Source organism: Ranitomeya variabilis, chromosome 2 (genome assembly GCF_051348905.1).
Source record: "Ranitomeya variabilis isolate aRanVar5 chromosome 2, aRanVar5.hap1, whole genome shotgun sequence".
In the NCBI taxonomy this organism is placed as follows: domain Eukaryota; kingdom Metazoa; phylum Chordata; class Amphibia; order Anura; family Dendrobatidae; genus Ranitomeya; species Ranitomeya variabilis.
Genome location: NC_135233.1, coordinates 351269267 through 351287400, shown reverse-complemented (window position 1 = coordinate 351287400; position 18134 = coordinate 351269267). Strand labels below are relative to the sequence as shown.

Genomic DNA, 18134 nt, shown 5'->3' with positions numbered 1-18134 from the left:
TTATTAGAATAAAAAATTATATATATATTTTTTTTTTATAATCCTCTGCTGATGATGCAGGGATTACGGAGAACGGGGGTGGGTAAATGGGATGCTGGCGGATGTAGAAATATGTTTTTTATTACTGACAGGGCAGCACTTGAAATGTAGTCCCTCTCTCTTCTCTCCCAGAACAACTACAAGGAGAGAAGAGAGAGGTACAGCCCAAGTGCTGCCATGTTTATCAAACATTTGGGGTTTTGATCACTGTGATAGGACATATCACAGTAATCAAAACCCAGCAGCCAATGAGAAAATTCTCACAGGTTGCTGGGTCTCTGCTGGCAGATCATGGCAGGCGCACTGTGCATGCGCCCGCCATTTTCTTCCAGCAGAGAAAAAGAAGGGGGGCCGGGAGCTGTGGGCTGGGGACGTGGGACCAGGGACCGGGGGACATCACCTGCGGGGGACTTCTAGGTATGGTGGGGGCTCGGGGGACTCTATTTCTCTCCCCACTGATGTGCGATCACATCAGTGGGGAGAGAAATGCAAAGCAAACTTTTTTTTTTACATACTATATGCAGCGATCGCAACCCCGGGGGTCTGTAAAGACCCCCGGAATTGCGATCGCTCCTGGGGTCGGTAAAAACCGACCCTAAGTAGTCCTCTATTTGCTTGGGATGTTAGACTACACTGCGGGGGAAGCTATGTTTTGGCGGGCGCATCTGCACATGCGCCCGCCATTTTGGAGCCCAGAGAAGATGGGAGGAGGGTCGGGGACCGGGGGGGTACCTTTTTCGGTACATAAGGTACCGTGGGGGGCTCATGGGAACCTATTTCTCTCCCCTCTAATGTGCGATCACATTAGAGGGGAGAGAAAGAAAACGCAAGTACGGATTTTAATTTTTTTTTGCAATCGCCGGTAAACGGTTAATTACCGGCGATCGCAAAAGCGGGGTCGGTAAAAATCGACCCGAATCATGTTCTCTGGGGTCTCGGCTACCCCCGGCAGCCGAGACCCCGGAGAAAATCAGACCCTGGGGGGCGCTATTTACTGTTTCCACAGCGCCGTTAATTAACGGCGCTGTGGTTTAAGTACCCTTAGCGGCCGCCGTTAAAAGGCGTATCGGCGGTCGTTAAGGGGTTAAGAGCAATAAGGGTAATAAGTCTTCTATTTGTGAACTCTCTAAATGGAGTCTTGTTACAACCTTTAATCAATCTCATACGACTATTCAGAAACTTCTAAAGAAATACTGGTTCATATTGAAAGGGGAGCCCATCCTTTCTGGCCACATCCCTGCTCATCCCAGAACAATCTTTAGAAGGAGTCGTACACTCCGTAACCCGGTTGCACCCAGCAATACCTAGAAGTCCCCACGTTTTTTCCACGGTTCATCTGGTTCAGAATCCTGGGTGCTTTTCCTGCAGGACAGCTAAATGCCTGTGCTGCAGATCCATCCAAAATGGGTCTACAGAATTTAAATCCAACACCACCAACACTAGCTATAAAATTAAGCATCATGTTAACTGTCAATCCATGTTTGTAGTTTATCTGATTGAACGCGGTTGCGGTCTTCAGTACGTCGGCCGCACCATACAGACTAAGCATGCAAGATTGAAGAAACATCGTCAAAATATTCGGAATGGTTTCTTGCATAGTCTGTCGAAGCATTTTTTAACTACACACCCAAAAAACATGGAATCTATTAAATTAACTATCATAGATTTTATTCCGGATACTGTGTCTGACCGTTATGGTAGTCTTATTAAAAGGGAAAGCTTCTGGATTTTCAAATTGGGCAAAATCTCACTATTGAGAAGGTTATTAGGTAACTCTTCTTTTTATATTTTTTGTCATTTATTTTACATGACATGTGCTTTATTTGTGTCTTATGATGTTTTTAACTCTTTGAATGTAGGCATTTGGTCGTGTTGTTGTTTTATCATGTGATTTGTTTGATTGAATGTTACTTTTATTTGGTTGTACTGCCTTTAAATACCCCTTCCTGTCCACTCACAATAAACTTCCACCTGATGAAGACGGGGTACTGTCGAAACGTGTTGTGGTTTACACCAATATTCTTGTCCTGGCTTCATTACAGCGCTCCTGTGACCGTGCTTGTTTTTTTCACGTTTTATTCGCTCCTTCTAGAACGTGCACGGCTGGAGCTGCGTTGAATCCTGCTTCCCTTTTTAACTCCCTCGCTGCCCTCACAGCGCTCCCAATAGACCGCTATTTTCCTGACCTATATGTAAATCTCTTGGCAGTCCTTGAAAATAGAGGACTTTTTATCCCTATCCCAGCTGGGAAAAAAAGGGTCTCATATTGGACCAGGTCATTGTAATAATCCTCATTTTACAGCTTGCGGTATCCTACTGATTACCGTAGTTCTTATCGTAATATTGAACTATAGCTATAGAACATTTATATTCTTTATATACTGTCGTTCAGCTTGGGTTTCATATGTGTCCGTAAAAATATTGATTTGTCATAATTATCTTGTGTACAATTCTGGTACGAACCTTGTGTCGCCATGGCTACAGACTACAAACAAACACAGAAGAGTTTGTAGTCTGTAACCATGCAGATAGGTAAGTCAGCATAGGAGCTGTATACAGATCGAGATTATATGCAAAGTTGCTTCATTTTATGAATTTAGATTCATTTGAGCAAATTGCGAAAAGACATTGTGAAGTCAAAATGGTTCATTTTGAAAATGTAGCATCTTTACAATATATTTAAAGGGGTTGTTTGGGACTTTTATATCGATGGACTATCCTTTTGGATAGGTCATTAATTTCTGATCAAATCAGACTTGAGTCATTCTCGTGTTATAAAAACATCCTATTATCTCAATGGCTGCCATGTTAAACCTAATTTTCCCCTGCCGGGGCCACTTCACTGTAATTGACTGGATGTCCGAGACCTCTCTGGCAATACCAGCTGTTTGCTGGTGGCGTTGGGAGGGGGAAAAAGAGCATTGCTGGGTTTTCTCCCTTTAAGACTCCCATAGAGCTTAGATGCCTGTCGACTTCCCTGTTAATATGAATTGCATTGCTCTACTTTCCTGAAATAGAATATGTGCAACAATGCTGGGAGTTAATCGGCTTTTTCCCTGTTCATAGACACCTGGGTGGCCTTCAGAGATACAGAAAATGAGGAACCACAGTCAGGTGATGAGGAGGGACACACGATACAGCATGACGGGCGCTGGTGGTGTGAAGACAGCACAACGTTGTGCACAAGAGAGCAGACTACAGACAAAGTAAGCCTGGAAATGACTCAAAATCAGTAACACCCTGATCTACTATTTTACAGTTTGGCCTAGTTAGGGACCAATTGAGGGCAGGGAATGTATGGGAAAAAGTGGACAGCCATAACATGTGACCCTTAACTTGTCATTGTCACGTACATGGTTCTTTACATTACATAGTTCCCTGATATGTCTTTAGAAATGCACGGCCCTACTACACTCATCCTCCTACAGGGTAAACCTGCTTTTGGTGGCTATACCAGTCTAAAATGTCCAGGAATTGTCACGGTTCTTCTGCTCTGTAACTTACCATCCACTGTTTTTGAGTGGATGCTGTTTCCTCATTGGCATTCTACCAGCACTATAGGTGGTGACACTTCCTTACCTTCCCTTTCCAGCATGTATTGCCTGCCCAGAACTGAAAGTCCACCCGCTATTATGTCTGTATCCAGCTTAACAAAAAAATAGGAGCAAAAAAAAAACTAAAAAGCTGCCCCCATATCCTGTACAAAGCGAAAAACCTGCCCCCACGTCCTGTAGAGAATCAAAGCACTGCCCCTACATCCTGTAGAGAGTCAAAGACCTGCCCCCACATCCTGTAGAGAGTCAAAGACCTGCTCTCACATCCTGTAGAGAGTCAAAGACCTGCCCTCACATCCTGTAGAGAGTGAAAGCCCTGCCCCCACATCCTGTAGAGAATCAAAGACCTGTCCCCACATGGAGAGAGTCAAAAACCTTCCCCCACATCCTATAGACAGTCAAAGACCTGCCCCACGTCCTGTAGAGAGTCAAAAACCTGCCCCCACATCCTGTAGAGAGTGAACAACCTGCCCCCACTTGAAGATAGTCAAAGACCTTCCCCCCATGTCCTGTAGAGAGTTAAAGCCCTACCCCCACATCCTGTAGAGAGTCAAACACCTGCCCCCACATCCTGTAGAGAGTCAAAGACCTGCACCCACATGCTGTAGAGGAAAAAATCCGGTCCCAACATCCTGTAGAGAGTCAAATACCTGCCCCCACATTTTGTAGAGAGTCAAAGACCTGCTCCCACTTACTGTACAGAGTGAATAACTTGCCCCCACATGGAGAGAAACAAAGACCTTCCTTACACGTCCTGTAGAGAGTCAAAGACCTGCCCCCATATCCTGTAGAGAGTGGTCCCCACATGGAGTGTCAAAAACCTTCCCCCATATCCTATAAAAAGTCAAAGACCTGCCCCCACATCCTGTAGAGTGAAAGCCCTACCCCCACATCCTGTAGAGAGTCAAAGACCTGCCCCCATATCCTGTAGAGAGTAAACAACCTGCCCCCTCATGGAGAAAGTCAAAGACCTTCCCCCCACATCCTGTAGAGAGTCAAAGACCTGCCCCCATATCCTGTAGAGAGTGACCGACCTGCCCCCACATGGAGAGAGTCAAAAGCCATCCCCCACATCCTATAGAGAGTCAAAGACCTGCTCCCACTTCCTGTAGAGAGTGAAAAACCTGTCCCCACATCCTGTAGAGAGTTAAAGACCTGCCCCACATCCTGTATAGTGAAAGCCCTGCCTGCACATCCTGTAGAGAGTCAAAGACCTGCCCCCACGTCCTGTACAGAGTCAAAGACCTGCCCCCACGTTCTGTAGAGTTAAAGCCCTATCCCCACATCCTGTAGAGAGTCAAAGACCTGCCCCCACTTCCTGTAAAGAGTCAAAAACCTGCCCCCACGTCCTGCAGAGAGTGAACGACCTGCCCCCATATGGAGAGAGTCAGACATTCCCCCATGTCCTGTAGAGAGTCAAAAACCTACCCCCCATCCTGTAGAGTGAAAGCTCTGCACCCACATCCTGTAGAGAGTGAAAGACCTTTCCCCATGTCCTGTAGGGAGTCAAATACCTTCCCCATGTCCTGTAGAGTGCCATAGACCTGCCCCCATGTTCTGTAGAGCATCGTAGACCTGCCCCCACATCCTGTAGACAGTAAAAGACCTGCCCCCACTTCCTGTAGAGAGCCAAAGACCTACACCCATGTCCTGTAGAGAGTCAAAGACCTGTTCCAACTGCCAGTGTCAGACTGGGATGCCAAGGGCCTACTAGCAACATTAACTTTGGGGGGCCCACTTTTCACATGCATACAAATGTTACACTACCCTTGTTCACAAATTTACCTATATCTCTATATAGTAATAAACTAGGTAGGTTTATGAATGATGAGATGCTGCTTTTTTCTATACAGAGTGAATCAAGTGAATTATGCCAATACAGTGGGGTTGGGGGCCCAGATCTACACAGGGGCCCACTGGCGGATTCCCCTACAAGCCTAAAATAAGGCGAAGCATAAGATGGATAATGCATCATAAGCAATTATAACTGTCAATGCACCATGGAAATAATGGTGAGATCACCCATAAGCAAGGCCCAGGAGAGGAGTCTGAACCCAGCAGATAATACAGGATCAATCATTCACAATAAATGTCACAGTTCACCTCCTCCTCCTGTACAATGACTGATAACACCTCTATATACAGTAGATAACACAGGATCCACCATTCACAATAGGTGATATCACAGCTCACCTCCTCCTGTACAATGACTGATAGCACCTCTATATACAGTAGATAAAACCGGATCCACCATTCACAATAAGTGATGTCACAGCTCACCTCCTCCTCCTGTACAATGACTGATAACACCTCTATATACAGTAGATAACACAGGATCCACCATTCACAATAGGTGATATCACAGCTCACCTCCCCCTGTACAATGACTGATAACACCTCTATATACAGTAGATAACACAGGATCCACCATTCACAATAGGTGATATCACAGCTCACCTCCTCCTCCTGTACAATGACTGATAACACCTCTATATACAGTAGATAACACAGGATCCACCATTCGCAATAGGTGATGTCACAGCTCACCTCCTCCTCCTGTACAATGACTGATAACACCTCTATATACAGTAGATAACACAGGATCCACCATTCACAATAGGTGATGTCACAGCTCACCTCCCCCTGTACAATGACTGATAACACCTCTATATACAGTAGATAACACAGGATCCACCATTCACAATAGGTGATATCACAGCTCACCTCCTCCTCCTGTACAATGACTGATAACACCTCTATATACAGTAGATAACACAGGATCCACCATTCACAATAGGTGATGTCACAGCTCACCTCCTCCTCCTGTACAATGACTGATAACACCTCTATATACAGTAGATAACACAGGATCCACCATTCACAATAGGTGATGTCACAGCTCACCTCCTTCTCCTGTACAATGACTGATAACACCTCTATATACAGTAGATAACACAGGATCCACCATACACAATAGGTGATGTCACAGCTCACCTCCTCCCCCTGTACAATGACTGATAACTCCTCTATATACAGTAGATAACACAGGATCCACCATTCACAATAGGTGATATCAGAGCTCACCTCCTCCTGTACAATGACTTATAACACCTCTATATACAGTAGATAACACAGGATCCACCATTCACAATAGGTGATGTCACAGCTCACCTCCTCCTCCTGTACAATGACTGATAACGCCTCTACATACAGTAGATAACACAGGATCCACCATTCTCAATAGCTGGTATCACTGCTCACCTCCTCCTCCTGTACAATGACTGATAACACCTCTATATACAGTAGATAACACAGGATTTTACATTCACAATAGGTGATATCACAGCTCCCCTCCTCCTCCTGTACAATGACTGAGTGATAACACCTCTATATACAGTAGATAACACAGGATCCACCATTCACAATAGGTGATGTCACAGCTCACCTCCCCCTGTACAATGACTGATAACACCTCTATATACAGTAGATAACATTGGATCCTGCATTCACAATAGGTGATGTCACAGCTCTCCTCCTCCTCCTGTACAATGACTGATAACACCTCTATATACAGTAGATAACACAGGATCCACCATTCACAATAGGTGATGTCACAGCTCACCTCCTCCTGTACAATGACTGATAACACCTCTATATACAGTAGATAACAGAGGATCCACCATTCACAATAGGTGATATCACAGCTCACCTTCTCCCCCTATATTCACATTGACCTTTTCCGTAATCAAAACATTCTCAGAAGGCTGCTATACAGAATATAGGGTCTGAGTCAGTCTGATGCTGCTAATGTCCATGTGCCCAACAGGAACAGAGTCTTGCATTAGTCTCTAGTGGTGATATTTTTTTTATTATAACTTGTGATATAAAATATAAATAAAACCTTACTAATTTTGTTTTATGCATGTAACATAAATAGGTCATATACAATTAATCGGGGATGCAAACCCTTCATGTTTTCTGAAGGTCTCAGAGGTCAGTCTCCCATTAATCAAAAATGATGTCACATCCTAGTAATAAGCTATCAATTTATGAAATATGAAAAAGGTTTAAATGTTTGATAGACTTTTGATCTGATGGAATCCCACTAATTATGTTCCTCTGTCTACATTATAACTTGGGGCCAACGTTTACTTCTCCTGAAACATCACCGCTCTTGTCCATGAACTTGATTTGGAATTGCAGCTGTAGTCTCACAAAGCCTTTGGACATGATTGGCTTTGTTTAAAGGGAATCCGTCAGCAGTTTTTTTGCTATGTAATCTGAAGGTAGTATGAGGTGCAGGCTGAGACACTGATTTCAGGGATGTGTCACTTATTATGCTGTGTGATGTTGTTTCAATACAATCAGTGTTCTATCAGCAAGAGACTATCACTGCCTGGACTGGTGCTGAAGTGACTCCTGGTCCAGCTAAACCAACAGCACTGATTAGCAGCTTACTGTCAATATACAATGCACACAGAACGCTGCTAATCAGGGGTGAGGGCAGGAGTAGCTTACTGAGCTCTGCTACATGCTACATTTAAAAACTCTGATTGTATCACCACTGCTGCACCCAGTAAACTAAAAGATACATTGCTGGAATCAGGGTATTTTTCTTCTTTCTGTTCTCAGAGCAAAAACATTGTGAAAGATTCCCTTTAAGGAGAAAATTAGCATTTTTTCTAATTTCATACAACCCCTTTAAGGGCACAGTTTTTGAACCTCATATACTGCATCATTACTAATTTTGTATTTTCCTGTATTTTCCATCCTTCAGAGCAGTGTAGAACACGTATTTGAAAACTGCTTTCCTCCAGTGTCACATCCACTTGTAGAAGAAGAAATTCAGCCTCTGGAATCATTATTACACGATGTTGATCCTCCGAGTCACGAACAGACATGTGGAAGGTAGGATCCGTATCTGGAGAGTAGGACGCCGGTTATACCGAGCTGCTCGTTAGCTTCCAGGAAACTCCTCATGTTGAGCTCTTTATATTGTTCTTGTTTCTTTTGGTTTATTATAAACAGCAGATAAATTGTAAATTTTGCAAATAATAATAAATTGTCAATGGAGGATCGGATAATTTTCATTGCAACTATACACAGCCAAGATGCAGTTTCTGTGGTCGTTATGGGGTCCATGCTGATAGCGTCCTCAACTAGAAGTTGGCCGGCCTTTTCCGACACCGGGTTTGGAGGGGTGTGAACGGATCTCTGAGTTCTCTCTTTTATATGCATTCTGCTTCATTCATGACCCCTCTATTATTTTGGTTTATGACTGCAGATCCATAGACTATCTACAGCGCTCCTCATGTGAACACACAAGAGACCCTGATGCTCTGTATAAGTGGAAAGGATCCCTGCTACACAGCGGCTACCTCTCATGTCTCCACATCAACCCTAACGATAAGGTTAGTTTGCGATTATCTTTTGTAGGTTTTGTTCCTGCATATTATATAATATGTATATTGTAGGAAAGTCAGGTAGGACTGGGTTAAATCCTAGCACTGCCGCTCTTAATTAGATGTACATGGCAAGGGCCTGTGTTCACTAGAGGTGTGTCAGTCTGCTGGATGGAACAGAGTCGAGTGTGCTGCTGGTGAGTGACCAGTCAAAATGTGAGCTGTAGCTGAGATAGAGACATGCCAGGGTCTCTCTCTGAACGAAGACTGCATGGGTCAGCTAGGAAAGCTGAGCAGTCTGTGTGTGTTGGAGCTGCAGAATAACATTTGGAAGCTGCAGGCTGTTCAATGTGAACTGTACCCAGACTTGATCACTTCTGCTTGGCGCTGGAAGCTGCTGGAGCTCAGGCTGTAGTGGATACCGATACCGGTGGGATTGTGCCTTTTCTGTTTATGGGGATTGCTCCGGGAGAAAGGACAGTAATCTGTTCGAGTGAGTATGTGTGCCAGCTAAATGAACTGTTTATTTGCTGTGATACTTTGTGCCCAGAAGAGGCTGTTTTGGTTTTGAATCCCTTGGAGTTTAAAGAAAGCAATAAAACTGCACCTGTATGTACTAAACTGCATTGCCTGTGTGAACACTGCCTAATGCCTACCTGAGAGAGAGAGTGCTCACAGTATATATTTATAAAAAAAAGTATCCCTCCTTTGGTATTTTTCCATTGATGGAGTTGTGTGAAGGTTTGTCTTTTGTGTACGGGGCTGGTTTTTGTTTAAATACCATTTTGGGTTACATATGAAACTTTAATCACTCTTTATTGCATTTTTTGTGGCAGAGATGGAGTTTCAAAAGTGACAATTATTTTTTTATTTACAATATTTACACATTTACACTATGGTTCAAAAGTTTAGGGTCATCAGACAATTTTGTGTTTTCCATGAAAACTCATACTTTTATTAATCAAATGAGTTGCCAAATGAATTGAAAATCTAGTCGTCCAGACATTGATAAGGTTCGAAAAAAAAGATTTTTATTTGAAATAATAATTTTCTCCTTCAAACTTTGCTTTCGTCAAAGAATGCTCCCTTTTGCAGCAATTACAGCATCGCAGACCTCTGGCACTGTAGCAGTTAATTTGCTGAGGTAATCTGGAGAAATTTCACCCCATGCTTCCAGAAGTCCCTCACACAAGTTAGTTTGGCTTGATGAGCTCCCACAACAGCTCAATGGGGTTGAGATCTGGTGACTGCGCTGGCCACTCCATTACAGATAGATACCAGCAGCCTGCTTCTTCCCTAAATAGTTCTTACATAATTTGGGGGTGTGCTTTGGGTCATTGTCCTGTTGTAGGATGAAATTGGCTCCAACCAAGCGCTGAAAAAGCAAAATGGAGTGATAGCCTTCCTTATTTAAAATCAATTTTACCTTGTACAAATCTCCCACTTTACCAGCACCAAAGCAACCCCAGACCATCACATTACCTCCACCACACCATGCTTGACAGATGGCATCAGGCACTCTTCCAGCATCTTTTCAGTTGTTTTACGTCTCACAAATGTTCTTCTGTGTGATCCAAACACCTCAAACTTGGATTCGTCTGTCCATAACAGTTTTTTCGAATCTTCCTCTGTCCAATGTCTGTGTTCTTTTGCCCATATTAATCTTTTATTAGCCAGTCTCAGATATGGCTTTTTCTTTCCCACTCTGCCCTGAAGGCTAGCATCCCGGAGTCACCTCTTCACTGTACACGTTGACACTGGCGTTTTGAGTGTACTATTTAATTAAGCTGCCAGTTGAGGACCCGTGAGGCGTCGATTTCTCAAACTACAGACTCTAATGTACTTGTCTTGTTGCTCAGTTCTGCAGCGGGGCCTCCCACTTCTCTTTCTATTCTGGTTAGAGCCTGTTTGTGCTCTCCTCTGAAGGGAGTAGAACACACCGTTGTAGGAAATCTTCAGTTTCTTGGCATTTTCTTGCATAGTATAGCCTTCATTTCTAAGAACAAGAATAGACTGTCGAGTTTCACATGAAAGTTCTTTTTTTTCTGGCCATTTTGAGAGTTTAATTGGAACCAACAAATGTAATGCTCCAGGTTCTCAACTAGCTCAAATGAAAGTTAGGTTTATAGGTTCTCTAATCAGCCAAACTGTTTTCAGCTGTGCTAACATACTTGTACAAGGGTTTTCAATGGTATTCTAACCATCCATTAGCCTTCTTACACAGTTAGCGAACACAAAGTACCATAAGAACACTGGAGTGATGGTTGTTGGAAATGGGCCTCTATACACCTATGAAGATATTGCATTACTAACCAGACGTTTGCAGCTAGAATAGTCATTTACCACATTAACAATGTATAGAGTGTATTTCTGAATCATTTAATGTTAGCTTCATTGGAAAAAAACTGTGCATTTCTTTCAAAAATAAGGACATTTCTAATTGATCCTAAACTTTTGAACGGTAGTGTACTTTATAGGTTAAACAATTTGATAATTTCATAGATTGGGCTTATGGTACTAAATATGATTTTTTTATTATTTTTTACATGTCTTTATTTTTATCTGGGGTAAATAGGGGACTAGAACTTTGTATGATTTGACCACTTGTACTTTATGCTGAAATGCCACAGTAATATATAGTACTAATCACGTTCTCCTATGAAGCCCATCCCCTGGCTGAGCTTCAACAATGTACCAACATGGCAGCCATGGGGTCCTTCTGCAGGATAAAAAAAAAAATCGGAATTTTGTGATCACATTGTTGTTCCCTGGCAGAATTGTGGAACTTAAATGCTGCTGACAGTGATTGATAGTGGCGGGATAAAGATTAAGCCATGCACATTGACATACACACAGGCATTACACTGAAAATGTGAATGGCTGGTACTGGCTCAGCTCCTGAACCTGCTCCATACACCGTGACCCATGATATGTCCATCTTAAATGGCTTGAAGAGGTTTGCATTCATATGTCCTTGCACGTGTTCCCAACAAAGAGACCCCACCATATGGGCAAGAACAGAGTGCCTCCCATTCTGGTGGACCGGAGATGTCTTTACAAGGACAGCTATCCATCAGAAGGACCACCATGACATGTCTGGCTGGTCGTGGCTTTTCTCTGCAACATCAGCTGTTTGCTGGGGTGTCAGGTGGGGATCCCTGTATAAAACCGCACCTATACGAATGCAGTCTTGGAATTTAAAGGGAAATGGTGGAATCAGTGTAAATGTAATGGTGACATCACTCCAGCTCGTATTCTGATATTAGGAATTGTCGCTTTTTTTCTTTTTTTTCTCTTCCACAGGGTCCACCTCACAGAACCAAGTTTTCGGCGTCTTCTCCAGTCCCTAAACAAAGGCCACAGCACCATAAGATGAGCACAGGGTTAGCAAGAGACCCGGAGCTGAAACTTATGAAGGTCAGAGGACACCTAAACTCATTTCAAACAGTCCGCAAGTGCATGTTGCATGGAGCGCTGCTGTGCTTGTCTGGCCATTGCCGCACTTAGATGAGGCTCTGCAGTCTTGTTCTCGGGATCAGTGAGACACCTAATCATGAGGAAGTTCTCACCGGTCCTACTGATAGGTAGTTGAGTCGCCCGCCAGGACCTGGGGATACTCGGTACCAGGTCCGGACGTCGTTAAAGGGGTGGTCACGGTGGCAGCGACCCGATCTGTGGCCCTGGGCGCTTAAGTAAAAGGGATAATTTTTAAAGGGTGTTGTAAAGCAATAAAAGTTTGTGACGCCACCTATGGTACTCGGTCAGGGGTGACCGACGCTGCTTAAAGGGGTCCTCTAGGGGTGATTGTACAGCAGCAAAGATGGTGTCGCTTCCCACAGGTAAAGCTGGGTCCCCAGGGCTCCCGGTGTGCTGGGCAGGGATGGTGTGACGCCGGCAAATAAATGGAGGACACAGGGTTGTAACGTCTTTACCTGGTTTACTGGTTGAATGAGGCCACAGTCCAGGGAACCAGCAACAGGTGGTGATGTGGTCCGGCCGGCCTGGAGGCAATGGTGGATCCCTCTCCCAGGTGAGGTCCGTAAGCCTTCCTGCTCGCGCTCGTATGCGAGGTCCTTCCTGCCTGCGGCTCCCTTTCAAGGTCCTCTCTCTCCTGTCCTGGGCCAGTTACCCGTATGTGGGCAGTGCGAGCCTTTTTATAGGGTCTCTATCACGACCCGGGCTCTTCGTGTACTGCTTCAACTTCAGGTGTGGGTGCGGGTAAATTACATAAAGTCCTTTGCCCTCCGGTTCTGCCGTGCGACCTAGAGTACAACACAGCCTCGGGTTCCCGGTGCCTGGTTCCTGCGCTTCGGCTCAGAGGGTGCCCAGTTACAGTTCCCCTCTAAGCCCCTTTCCTTCTCCTTTGCTCCTTTCCTCAGATGCTCACTACATTCCAACCCTTCAGGTTATCTTCCGTTCCTGAAGCTGCAGCTCACACATGGCTGCAAGGCTCCACTCTCTGCTCTTCTCAACAACTCACTAACTCCTCCTCCAGACTAGAATACATATATCCGGGTTCAGAGCTCCCCCTTCTGGCCTGGATTCAGAATGTGTTGAATGTAGGTGATTTACCTGGTAAAGGGAATCCTCCTTGCCTTCTCCCCTTTTTTATTATGATATCGCCTTCCCCGAAAGGAAGGCAACATCACTGTAACAAATTGAACCAACTATCTGTCAAAATAACAAAGGGGAGTGTAATAACAACACTACCAAACACAAAACTACCCCTATAACATTACTCTTTACTGATTAAGTACGGATAATACCAACAGTGATAAAAATTATTTAAAAACATCCCAAAACAAAGAGGGATTGTCAGCCCGGGAATCTTGGCAACGGCCCATGACGGGAAAAAGTATGAAAAAAAGGAGAAAAATAATATACCTTCCCTATCCCTAATAGGCCCTAAAGTCTGATGGTCTTCCTATCAGCGGAGGTTGGCACCCTAATTTGCGATGTGGCGCCCCCGCTCCATGGTGGTCGTCCCTTCAATCCCTAGGCAATCCCTTAATCTATCAGAATCACAGATAATAGAAAACAATTGATTATAGATCAAATTGATCTATATCTATGTTAAACACTATTAGCTACCATATCCCTCTTTGGTTTGGGATGTTTTTAAATAATTTTATCACTGTTGGTATTATTCGTACTTAATCAATAAAGAGTAACGTTATAGGGGTAGTTGTGTGTTTGGTAGTGTTAACATCACAGTAACAACCGGTTACCTGGGGTTACATAGTGACTTCTAAGGATGGGAATATCCATTTAAAGGGCCCCTATGGGTTAAGAAAAAAACAAATGAAAGCTGATCTAAAAAAAAAATAAAAAACAAACAATAGTGGAATTGCACTTTCTTTTGCAATGTCACCGCAGTTGGATTTTTTTTCCTCTTTTTCATTACATTATATGGTAAAATCAAAAATGTCTTTCCAAAATACAACTCGTCCCTCAAAAAACAAGCCTTCATGCGTCTACGTGGACAGAAAAAAAAAAAAAAGGGTATAGCTCTGGACAGAAGGGGAGGAGACAACTAAAGCGCAAAAACAGAAAATCGCAAGGTGGTAAAAGGGTTAAGCTAGCAGCAGACATCTCCGCAGTGTTTCCATGCTGCACATTACCAATCTATCCCTACACAGTGGTATCTTGCAGTTAAAAGGTAGGAAGTCTCCACAGTTGTCAAAATAGTAGGACAGCTGAGAGCCCGACTTCTGACCACCTGACGTACCATAAAATCATATTTATGACCAGTGGCCGGTCCACTTTAAATCTTTCAGCTATCGGCACTACTACAGATCGTCCCTTTAAGATCAATATTCAGCACTTATGTCTGTTTCTCCCCTCTGTGTCCCAGGTGGCCTCGGTGTCAGTCCACGTCACTGGTTTCAGCCCATCTCATCACCTGCAGTCCCTTTTCCAGCACTGGTCCCAGCCCAGTGGGAAGACTCGACTTAAGGTCGCCTATGAATTTAACCGCAGTCTCCTTGTGTAATAATTCTCTTGGACTCACAATTTAAAGTTTTGGTAATATTTGGTGGCAGATTTGAGCATTTTTATGTCGCAGAAAAGTATATTTTCTACAATAAAAGCTAGTGATTAAAGAGTGATTTGCCTTAAATATATTTTAATATTTTCCTGCTTTATATGCTGTTTAATTAATATATTAATGACAATAATAGTAATTATTATTATTTAGTCCTCATTCACATACAGCAGTATTGGTTTAAGTTTAATTTTCAATTTTTTTTTAAGCTGCATCCCTATACAATAACATTTTCCTCACCACTAGGGGGAGCTCACTTTATACAGAGGTATGCAGTAACGTCAATAGCAGCTGTATGAAACCTTGTACACGAGCTCCCTGATGGTGCAGGGAGTCAGGATTGGATCATTTCAAAGGAGGACCCATCATTTAGCAAAACTATTTATTATTTAACAGGTGTAAACGCTGCTGTTCTGAATGTGGCATTGTATTTTGTTCGTTCCTGCACCTCTCCTCTTATTCCTAACTGAGATTTTGTGACATACAGTATTAATGGGATATGTACTTGTTTTATTGCCTAGTTTAAAGTATCTACCAGGAAAAGCTCAATTCATCATGGCGGCTGTCATGAATGTGCAAAAGTGGACTTGTTTCCCATAGACTTCTATGATTTAAAAAAAATATATATAGTCTTTTAACAAATACAATTTTTTATTGGAACATGCAGCATGGAAAACCTTTGTTATGGAAAGTGTAGTTTTCCTTCCTCTCTCCTTTATTTGTTTCTTCCCTCCCTTCTTTCCTTTCTCTTTTTTCTTTCCTTTCTTCTTTCCTTACTCCATTCCTTCATTCTTCCATTCCTTCTCTCATTCCTCACTTTCTTTTATCTTTCCTCACTTCCTTCCTTCAGTTCTTCTTTCCTTTCTCCCTTTCTTCTTCCCTTCCTTCTTTCCTTCCTCAATTCCTTCTTTCCGTCCTTTATTCATTCTTTCCTATCTCCTTTTCTTCTTTCCTTCCTTTCTTCATTCCTTCTTTTCATTCTTCTTTCCTTCCTTTCTCCATTCCTTACTTCATTACTTCATTCTTCCATTCCTTCTTTCATTCCTCACTTTCTTTTATCCTTCCTCACTTCCTTCCTCCAGTCTTTCTTTCCTTTCTCCTTTTCTTCTTCCCTTCCTTCTTTCCTTCCTCAATTCCGTCTCTCCTTCCTTTATTCATTCTTTCCTATCTCCTTTTCTTCTTTCCTTCCTTTCTTCATTCCTTCTTTTCATTCTTCTTTCCTTCCTTTCTCCATTCCTTCTTTCATTCCTTCCTGCCTTCCTTCCTCACTTCTATCCTTCTTCCCTTTTTTCCCGTGACACTAGTGACAAGCCATGAGGCTGTGCAGGTAAGTGGTCTGAGGTCAAAAGCCATGGGGGTACATCATAGACAGAGGATGTGACAAAGGCATAGTCAGGTAACAGTCCGAGGTCAAAACTCCAAGAAGGTAGCGGATCTCGAACAAAGGACTAGACAAACGGAAGGTCAAGACAAATCCAAGGTCAAGCGGCAAAGATCAGAATACAAGACTAGGAGCACAGAGTAAACAGACTTCTTGAGCAAAGCTACAACTGGCAGCAATCTAAGGTAGAGAGATGGCTAAATAACCAGGTAATTACTCTGAACAGGAGACACATGGATGAAGACACAACACACTGATTCTGCTTGAATGGCTAAACTCAACACACTCAAGACACTGAAAGCTCAGCACACTCAAGCATCCGATTGGACAAGTGAGCTGTCAATCACCATACTGACAGCTCAGCACGCCCCTGTCCTAGATTGGACGGCAGAACTGTCATTCACTGCATCCAGACACTCAGGAGGAATCCTGACATTTCCTTTCTCCCTTGCTTCCTTCCTCCTTTTTTCCCTCTCCCTTAATTTCTTCCTTTCTCCCTTCATTTTTTCCTTCTATTCATTATTTCTTTCCTTCCTGGCTATTTCCTCTCCTTCCTCCCTTATTTATTTCCCTTCTCCCTCCCTACTTTCCTTCCTTCCTCCAGTCCTTTCTTCTTAGCTTCCTGCCTTCTATCTTTCCTTCATCCCTTCCTTTCTAACTCCATTACTTCCTTCCAGCTTCCCTTTTTCCTTCCATCTTTTCTTTCTCCCTTACTTCTTGCCTTCCTTTCTCTTTTCCTTTTTGCCTTCTTCCTTCTTTCTTTTCTTTCTCCTTTGCTTCTTTCCTTCTTCCCTTTTTTTTAATTTCTCCCTTCCTTCTTTCCTTGCTCCCATGTGTGTCATGCTGCAATGTTGATGTCACGCCAGGCCTTGTTGGCAGGCCAGAGGCGATTATCGGTGATCCCGTCCAGCAGATTACTGACGTGGCCAATGGGCCGGATCTTGTGAATCAGTTTGCACCAACTCTAGTGATAAGTGTATGATCAGTGGGGGTCTGATCGCAGGCACTCCGACCAATCCCAATGAGTCCTTGGTCTCCTGTGGAGCGGCAGTGGACAAGCATAACCTCACAGATATGAGATATGTGCGCACTACAGCACCATTCACACTGGACTTTAGGACATTTGTACTTGGGATCAGTGGGTAGGAGATAAATGTTGTTTTCGGGATACCCCAATAATTCTCCATTTCATTATTGCAAGAGAAGATCCATTAACCCAACTGATGACAAAAAAGACAGTCGGCCAAATCAAATGCATTTTCTTTTCCACTTTTTTGTGCTGTGCTTCTGCTACAACATTCTAGAGGTTAATTTTAATAGCCATAAACCTAACAGTGATTTATTGGTGTTTTAACCCCAGAAAAAAAATCTGCCTCATTAGACATTGTAAGGGTTAAACATGAGCTTTGTCAGCTGCTGGCGGAGGCGTCAGTCTCCATATATTGTGTATGGTGCCCCCCAGTGGTGGCTGCTGGGACTGCACACACTTCTCCCACAGACCTGTTCTACCAACATGTGGTATGTGGAGGTTCAGCATTCATAGGGAATGAATTGGCCCAAACAGGAACACACCCAAGTGCTTGGGATCCGCCGAGCACAAGCCGCGCTCGGGCTCCCGTGTACACTACACTTTATAAGGAAACCAATGGCACGATTTCCATCTATTTTATTGTTGGTGGAACAGTTTATACCAGATGCACAGTATATATTGTATA

At 43.4% G+C, this 18134-nt stretch overlaps 1 protein-coding gene across 2 annotated transcripts in view; it reads left to right on the top strand.

The window, feature by feature from the left end:
- The window catches only part of LOC143805859 (uncharacterized), a 47455-nt gene extending 32353 nt beyond the window's left edge, over positions 1-15102 (top strand). For both annotated transcript variants that reach the window (XM_077285588.1, XM_077285586.1), the window contains exons 2-6: positions 3106-3245; positions 8371-8501; positions 8878-9004; positions 12299-12412; positions 14850-15102. In XM_077285588.1, coding sequence (XP_077141703.1) covers positions 3106-3245; positions 8371-8501; positions 8878-9004; positions 12299-12412; positions 14850-14987 — 650 coding nt within the window. In that variant the 3' untranslated portion in view covers positions 14988-15102. The remainder of the gene's footprint in view (positions 1-3105; positions 3246-8370; positions 8502-8877; positions 9005-12298; positions 12413-14849) is intronic.
- The last annotated feature ends 3032 nt before the right edge of the window (positions 15103-18134 follow it).